Source organism: Protobothrops mucrosquamatus, unplaced genomic scaffold (assembly GCF_001527695.2).
Source record: "Protobothrops mucrosquamatus isolate PMUCROS unplaced genomic scaffold, P.Mucros_1.0 scaffold_127, whole genome shotgun sequence".
In the NCBI taxonomy this organism is placed as follows: domain Eukaryota; kingdom Metazoa; phylum Chordata; class Lepidosauria; order Squamata; family Viperidae; genus Protobothrops; species Protobothrops mucrosquamatus.
In genome coordinates this window covers 336,792-345,768 of record NW_015386203.1, presented here as the reverse complement: position 1 = coordinate 345,768, position 8,977 = coordinate 336,792, and the positions used below count along the sequence as shown (strand labels likewise).

Below are 8,977 nucleotides of genomic sequence, written 5' to 3'. Positions count from 1 at the left end.
GTACACCCCCCCTTGATTATGCTAATGTACGAATAAAAGGGAGGCACGGAGAGGCTTGAGGGTCTTTGCCTGCCATCTCACCTGAAGAAGCATGTTGCCCGTGTGTTTCCTGATCTAAAGCGAGGCCCGTTGGTTTAGGCCAACGTACATCACCACCGTCCTGCAGGGAGCGGGACCCCGGGATTTTGCGATCCCACAGGGCCAAACTCATAAAATATAATAGTGCCCATAATGTAGCTCTCAAAATTCCACTGATTGAGCTGATTCCAAAACTCCACTTATTTTTTCCTCCAAAACAAATGGCACATTCCTTAGTATAGAGTAGACCATGGATTCCCTGATCAGAATATATTTATACTCTTCAACTACAAATAAGAAATAACTACTATATAACAGAGTGAAATGAAATACCCAGTTGGAAATATGTACAACTTTATGGAAGTAAAACTCAGCAAATGAAGATCGCAAGGAGGAAGAGGAAGCAACAGCTTACCAAAAAAAAAAAAAAAGGTGGTGGTGGGGCACTCCTATTCCCTACAATTGAACAAAATATAGCTTCTGGGGTTGACATATAGTAATTAACCTAAATGTTTAAATAGAAAAGCAACTTTCCTCATTTAGCAACCACCCCTTAAATTGGAAACAAAATGATCACTAAGAGAACATATGACAGAGAGAAATGGAAAAGACACTGTAAAGATCCCTGGTTGCTGCCGTCTTTTTCAGAGAAAGTTCTCTCATACAGTGACTTGTAGCTGACCCGGTTTTTTACTCATTTTCCTTTTCTTTTCCCTCCACGCAGGGCAGAGGTTGTTTTTCTCCAAAGCCTTCTCCAGAATGTGCTAATCACAAATTAACAAGCCCAGGTCTTAATTAAGTTGATTGGAACCCTCCTGTCAGATGACTCTGTGGCTGAATCTGACCAGATCAGTTTCACAGCTTTGGTTGCCAGGCATAGGAAATTTGGTGACAAATGCATGATTGGCTAGAAAAAAATATTATTTTTAATTAATAAGGAGATAGATTTGCTTATATTGTTGACAACCAACTAAATAAATGAATGCTTAAAGTAATATTTCCAATCAGGTGAAGCTATCATTCTTACGTTGTTAAGTTTTACGATATACTTCTTCACCAGCTCCTTCAGTTCTGGAATCAGAGTTTCTGCTCCAAGCAGCACATGCTCCACAAAGAGGGACACTGAGAACACCCTATTCCATTGGCTCCTATTGAAAAAAAAGCCTAATTTATTAAAAAGAAAAAAGCATACTATCAAAAAACTAAACTGAAAAACAAATGGACTCTAACTATATAATAAAGAGATCAGTACTGCCTTTTATGGAAGCAAATAAACCTATGAATTCACTTGCAAGCCCGACTGCAAGTAGAAACAAAGGGTTATTTTGGGAATTAACAATTGACGCAGGCCATCTTGAAAACTGGGGTTAAGATGTGATCAAGTGCAGCAGGGCAGAGGAACAAATGCATCTGCTCTTGCCAAAAGAGCTTGAAGTACACATTAGTCCTCTTGAACCAATCTAGCTTCAAAAAAATCACGATTGTCAAACATAGCATTCCACGCTTGCCACATTGCAGGTTCAGATCCAACCTAGGTTAGGATTGAGACAACAGGAACAAAAGATGTTTAGAAAGCATGCGATTATCATAGGAAGTCAACTTATAAAGTTGGCCGGAAAAAAGTCAGCAACTTATCAACAATAGAAAAAAGCAACCGTGAAATGATCTTACCACCATCAAAAGTAGACCCAAAACAACATTTTCTACCACCCTGAAATTTTACTTACTTGACCTCTTGAAGCATTTGGCTGCATTGGCTTCCACTGCCTTGGCTGCAATTTGCTGCACATACAAGTTCAATGGGCATTTGAAGGTCCTTCACCTTCTGCAGCCATGCACGAGTTTTCCATGTCAGGACTGCCGAGGATAACATTTCAGTACAGGCCAGCGCAGCAAACACATCTAGCACCTATGGCAAACAGGCATAAAGAAGCCTCTTACAACACACGTGTAATGTAAGAACATACACTTCGTCCTACCGTTAGGACCGAGAATTACATTAAGATGATCGAATCTAAGCATCCTTTGGTAAAGCAGACCAACTTGGATTTTGATGCTCTCACTGCCTCATTGTGTTTATGGTTTTGTACTTTGCTAAATACTTTGCTAAATAATCTGACAAATATGGTGGTATAAAAATCAAATACATAAATAGTTCCCTAAATAAATACAAGGAGTTCTCATTTACCAACTGCCTTGTTTAGCAACCATTCAGTTATGACCGTTACAAAAAAGTAATTTTATGATCAATCCTTGCCATTCACAATCTTTGCAGGTCTGTAAAGCAAAGGAAAGCTGGAGTTAAGATCATAATCACAGTCACGATTTAATGACAGTTTTACTAGCACTTTGCTTAATAACTAAGTTGGCAGTCCCAATATCAGTCACTAAATGAGGACTACCTGTAGTTCCCTTCTGTAATACCATTACTGATTTTAGGTGGCTTTCTTCCCATCTATCCCATCAGTTTTATTGGCCCGTTTTACTTCCCCTTGATTTCTGTTTGATTTTTTGATTTTGACTTACATTTCTACTGATTTTTTCTTTTCATTTCAACTTTACACTTCTTGTTTTCAGCCTGCTTTATTAAAGCTTTCATTGTAATTTTATTACAATATACTGAGATCAGTTACCTATATCTTATTTAAATTTCAATTTTATTTATGGGAGAGTAAGTATTATATATGAACACCTATAAAATCAATTCTATTATTTGACCCCGTTTAGGAGATTCTCCCATGTATTCCCATTACAAAGCAAATACAATCATTAGGAGTACAGCCCATAAAAGCATTTTTGAAGACCTGCCTGGAGCTTCTTTTTTGCAGACAGATTCATTTCTCCTGATTAAGAACACAGAGAGAATACCACTTCCCCCACCCCACCCCAGGTGTCATGTTTTCCTATTAAGATTAAATGTTATAGCCCACCCACCATTTGGCTGTGCAATGTGCAGCTTCTGTTCTTTTCTCTTTGTTCAAGGGTATGAAGCACTTCAGGGTAAACAGCAAGAATCCGGGAAAAGTTCTGCAGACGACTCCTAAACTGATGATAACCAAGGTGGACCCAAGGAAGGGAGGGCACTCTTGTTCCTGCACCAGAAGAGGCGGCCTTCATTTCTTCCACACATGACAAGAGGGCCGCTTGCAACATCTGAAAATATACAGCAGCATATTTGAAGGTGATTCTCCTCACAATCACCTGATGAATCATAAGGATTTCAATAGTCTTTCCAATACATGGGACACATTTATCTGCATGTCATATAGTGGTAATTAAGTGCCAAGTCTACTCAGTAACCAGCACCTATTACAGCACGCAGCTGTTGGGCATTATGAAGCAAGCTTTTGACTCCAATATCTAGCCATCTAGGATTGAAATACGCACATTTAGTTCCCTCTCTGAAGTCACACCCATTGCCAGGAGAATAAAGTCTCTGACATAGCAGTGAAAAAAGATGGCCTTCTCTTCCTCCGAGTAGCAAGCAATGTGTTGCCCCAGGGGTGTCTGCTGAAAGATGTCTAGAAACTTCTCTGCATGGGCTGGAAAACAAAATGGGATTTAAATTGTTTTGCATCTCCCCCGGAAATAAAGTCAACCAGTCCTCTTTAAAGCATAAAACAAATTTAGTATGAAAAATACCATTTTCTTGATTTTGTTTTTTACTTAATTTATCAAATTTTTATTCTGCCCATTGATCGGTTTACAAATTATAGGCGCTAATTTGAGCCAAATTTTCCCAGGTTTTTCAAACAAAGGGACCTCTTTTTACCTTCCCCTGGGTATTCTCACCTTCATTATTAGTAATATGTTGTGCATGAACCCGAAGATCTTCCAAATAATCCTTTATCTTCCAGCTGAAAGGCATCTTATTGCCAGCCCCTATAGACACTTCCATGTAATTCTGCACCTGGATTGGTTTTGTTTGAGAGCTAAAGAAGATAAAGAAAGTTTAAAATGAACAGATGCTTTTTCAATACATTTTGAATGGATTAATGTAAAAAATAATCAAGCAAGGTATAATGAGATATAGTTTGATTTAAGTACACATAAAAATGTGATCAGTTTAAAGACAGACACTGAATGGATTGATGATTATATGGTGGATGTATTTAATACACACCTTTTTATATATGGAATAACAGAAACACCATCACATAAAATAAATCTGTTTCAATTTGTTATGTTTACTTTACCTCGCTCCTTTATCAAAATGTTGGCAATTGGAGAGATTTTTTAGCTAACAGAGGTGCTAGCTGTTGAGCCAATCTTTTTAATAAGCCATTTTCACTGAAAAATGAAAAGCTAAACCAGAATTGCACATTACTGATATAGATATATACCACGTTATTCCTTCAAATTCCATTTACTTCTCTCTCTGATCAACAAATCTGTTTCTTAACCTTGTCCCCATCTTCTTCCCATAGCTTACCTGCTCTGACCCATGACATAAGGGATGTCTAGAAGTTTTAGTTCATTGAAGATGAATAACCACAAGGCTTTCACACAATTTTTTGTTGGTTCAACCAGCAAATCCAGATTATAATCTCTGTCCAAAATAGATATCACGTAGGCCAGAAATGGGGTCACCATACTCTGGATCCGTTTCCACAGCGTGCGTCTATATAAATCAAGAGAGTAAAAGCACATTCTAAAGAAACCAAATGTTTTTTTTTTGTTTCAGCTGATTTGTTTAACTTCCTAGTATATTAAAGATACCTTAGAGAAAATTTTAAAACCCCAGATGCATATTTTATTACTGAAAAAAGATTAAAACTTCAATAAGGGACAAATTGCAATTCAACTAAATCTCCCAGAAGCTGCCATATTTGCAGCCAAGGCAGTTTTTCAACCTGAGCAACCAGTTAAAAAAAAACAACAGATGGCTCCAGAGAGTACTTGATTAGTACCTGAATGTAATACCTAATCTATACATTATACCTAAACATTCCTCCTTCCTGGAGGGCAGTAAGGTTGGACTAAAAATAAATAAAGAAAAAACTAAAGTAATAGTAAAGAACCTCACAGATAAACAAAAAAGGCAAATACTAGAGAAAACAGAGGTACAAATAGTGAAAAAAGTTCAATATTTAGGTATTCATCTTTCGGCTAAGTGTTCGTCAATAAAAGAAGACAATTATACAAAATTATTGAAGCAAATAAAGCTAGACTTGGAAAGATGGGAAAATTTTCAGCTGTCAATATTAGGAAGAATTGCTACAGTAAAAATGAATGTGTTGCCGAAGATTTTATTTCTATTTTAAACAATTCCGATAAAACTTGAGAGAAAATTCTTTCAAGATTTAAATACATTAATTTTGAACTTTATTTGGCAGGGGGAAAAAGCTAGAATTAAGATGAAAACATTACAAGATGCTAAGGAAAATGGAGGTTTTGGGTTGCCGGAATGGACGTTGTATTATCAAGCATCTGTGTTAACATGGGTGAAAGAGTGGGTAACACTTAGAAATAAAAGGTTGTTGAATCTAGAGGGACATGATTTACAATTGGGGTGGCACGCTTTCTTATGGTACAGGAAAAACAGAGTCCATAAGTACTTTCAAAATCATTTTATAAGAAATGCCTTGTCAACAGTATGGGAAAAAATTAAAGCTAAAATATATTTAAAAATTCCAGGGTGGTTATCAACGATGGAGGCATTTATACATCCGAACTTGGTAGACTTTGAAAAAATATGAACATATAAAGATATTCTAAATATTGATGGGAAATTAAAATCTAAACAAGAACTGGAAAATCAGAGAATTAACTTGTCCTGGTGAGCACATTTACAGATACAAAGTAGATATGAAAAAGATGTAAAAATGTATGGATTTTATAAGGATCAAACTGTGTTTGATAAGATTTTGTTAACCTCAGATGAGAAATTAATTAAGAAAATGTATAACTTTTTGTTAATTTTGGATGTGGAAAGTGAACAAGTGAAAGAAACAATGACAAGATGGGCGAAAAATTTTGGCTATAATATAGAATTAGAAAAATGGCAAATGTTATGGGAGAGAAACTACAAATTAACAATGTCAACTTCATACAAAGAAAATCTGTATAAAATGTTTTATAGATGGCACCTGCCACCAGCAAGACTAGCAAAAATGTTTAAAAATATGTCAGATAGATGTTGGAAATGTAAACAAAACATAGGCACGTACTATTACATTTGGTGGACATGTGGTAAGGCAAAGGCCTATTGAAGAAAGATACATATGTGGTTAGAAAAAATATTGGGTGAACAAGTGGATTTTAAACCTGAACTTTTTTTACTAGGTATTATGCCTGAAAAGACTAATAAGCAGAAATTATATTTAATCTTACACATCACTACAGCAGCGAGAATAATTTTTGCACGATACTGGAAGAATGAAGGATTGCCATCAGAAGAAGAAATAATCAGGAAAATATTGGAATGTGCAGAGATGGACAGATTAACTATGAGGTTGAAAGATAAAGAAGATACAGACTATTATCAAATTTGGGACTTATTTTATTGTTGGCTAGAGGAAAGAATGAAGGATTAGGAATTGAACATGTATTAGCATAGCAAACTCCAGACAACTTGTTGATTGGAAAAATTAACATATGTTGATGAAGAAAAAAACCCAATAAAATCTTTATATAAAAAAAGGTTGGTGTTTCATCTGGAATCAGTAAATACAATACAAGGCATCACTGTGCAGAAGCCATGTTGTTACAGAGAGAGGGAATACAAAAACAGGAATCACAGGAACAATGAGAGGAATCACAGAGTAATAATAATAATAGTAAAATTGGAAGGGACCTTGGAGGTCATCTAGTCCAACCCCCTGCTCAGGCAGGAAACCCTATACCATTTCGGACAAATGGCTGTCCAGTCTCTTCTTAAAAACCTCCAGTGTTGGAGCATTCAACACTTCTGGAGGCAGGTTGTTCCACTGGTTAATTGTTCTCACTGTCAGGAGGTTTCTCCTTAGTTCTAGGTTGCTTCTCTCCTTGCTTAGTTTCCACCCGTTGCTTCTTGTCCTGCCTTCAGGCACCTTGAAAAATAGCTTGACTCCCTCTTCTTTGTGGCAGCCCCTGAGATATTGGAACACTGCTATCATGTCCCCCCTCGTCCTTCTCTTCATTAAACTAGACATACCCAATTCCAGCAGCCGTTTCTTATACGCTTTAGCCTCCAGTCCCCTAATCATCTTTGTTGCTCTTCTCTGTACTCTTTCTAGAGTCTCAACATCTTTTTTACATCGAGGTGACCAAAACTGGATGCAGTATTCCAAGTGTGGTCTTACTTGGAATACTGCATCCAGTTTTACGCATTGTAAAGTGGTATTAACACTTCATGTGATCTTGATTCTATCCCTCTGTTAATGCAGCCTAGCACTGTGTTGGCTTTTTTGGCAGCTGCTGCACACTGCTGGCTCATATTTAAGTGATTGTCCACTAGGACTCCGAGGTCCCTCTCACAGTTACTACTATTGAGCAAGGTACCCCCTATACTATATCTGTGCATTTGGTTTTTCTTGCCTAAAAGTAGAACCTTGCTTTTTTCACCATTGAATTTCATTTTGTTAGATAGCGCCTAGTGTTCAAGTCTGTCCAGGTCCTCCTGTCTTCTGGAGTGTTGGCTATTCCTGCCAGCTTGGTGTCGTCTGCAAATTTGATATCTATCCCCTCGTCCAAATCGTTGATAAAGGTGTTGAAGAGCACTGGGCCCAGAACAGAGCCCTGGGGCACCCCACTACACACTTCCCTCCATGTAGATGCAGTTCCATTGAGGACCACACGCTGAGTACGGCCGGTCAGCCAGCTACGGATCCATCTGGTGGTGGTGCTGTCTACCCCACATTTTTCTTACACAGGAAACAAATACAATAGAGATGAATGATAGAGCTGCATATAAGGTAAACATAACACCCATAGCAAATACCGAATCTATACATTATACCTGAACGTTCCTCCTTCCTGGAGGGCAGTAAGGTTGGAGGCCTCCCGGAGCACCCACTCCTTCACGTGGAAAAAATTCTCTTCCTGTTTCTTCAAAAGGCAAGTAAGACGGCTCTTTGTAATCTTCAGGAAGTTGCCTGAAAAAACAACAACAGGACAGCCTAATTTTTATTTTTATAAAAATTTTATAGCCACTTTTTAGGAATATATTTCAAAAAACATGAAAGAAACAACTGATGGGTAATTCAGATTTTGAATCAAAATTAACGCTTCCTGGTCTTTTGCTTGATGATCCTACATAGAATCATAGATTTGCTTCCATAAGAAGAGCTACATGACTTACAAACTTGGGCATTACCCTCAATAATTTGAGATTATTTAAGAATTATTTGCAGTCTACACACCCATTGTGAGAAATATCAGTTTATTCCTTTTCTGTTTTCTATTCTTTAACTACTTAGTGATGCCACTTATTTCACCACTATTAATGGTATGCTATAAAGGTAGGCTATGAATAAAGGTATGCTATAAATAAATACCAGGCATGGGGAAGAAGAGTCATTATGCAGCTGTGAATAAGACTGAAACGCTCCTCCTTTTATAGGATTCCTCTATTCTATAGGATTCCTATACATTCGCTTTCTCTCACCCTAGACTGGGGAATAAAATGATTGATCTACCAATTCACATTCAATAAGGGTGTAGATTATGGTCCATAATTTTCAATGAAGAAGCATCATCCTATAGTGGATTGATTCAGGCTAACAACAATCTGCTTCATCAACACATACACAAACACACAAACACACTTGCTTGACACTTCCAAAGAACTCTAGGAGGAAGGCAAGCTCTCATCTTTTGATTTTCTATGGGGTCTAGTCAAACACAGTCACAGACAGAGCAAATACATTCTAAGAATTATAAAACAGAAACTGATCCTTTATTTTACCCTTTATTGTAC

The 8,977-nt window shown here is 37.2% G+C and overlaps 1 protein-coding gene across 1 annotated transcript in view; it reads right to left on the bottom strand.

Moving 5' to 3' along the window:
- Positions 1-8,977, bottom strand: part of LOC107288747 (E3 ubiquitin-protein ligase RNF213-like) — a 79,439-nt gene that overhangs the window by 44,646 nt on the left and 25,816 nt on the right. Inside the window, exons 17-23 of the mRNA XM_029284421.1 lie at positions 8,018-8,153; positions 4,511-4,699; positions 3,871-4,010; positions 3,466-3,620; positions 3,013-3,231; positions 1,806-1,987; positions 1,106-1,226 (exon numbers count right to left, since the gene is read on the bottom strand). Coding sequence (XP_029140254.1) covers positions 1,106-1,226; positions 1,806-1,987; positions 3,013-3,231; positions 3,466-3,620; positions 3,871-4,010; positions 4,511-4,699; positions 8,018-8,153 — 1,142 coding nt within the window. The remainder of the gene's footprint in view (positions 1-1,105; positions 1,227-1,805; positions 1,988-3,012; positions 3,232-3,465; positions 3,621-3,870; positions 4,011-4,510; positions 4,700-8,017; positions 8,154-8,977) is intronic.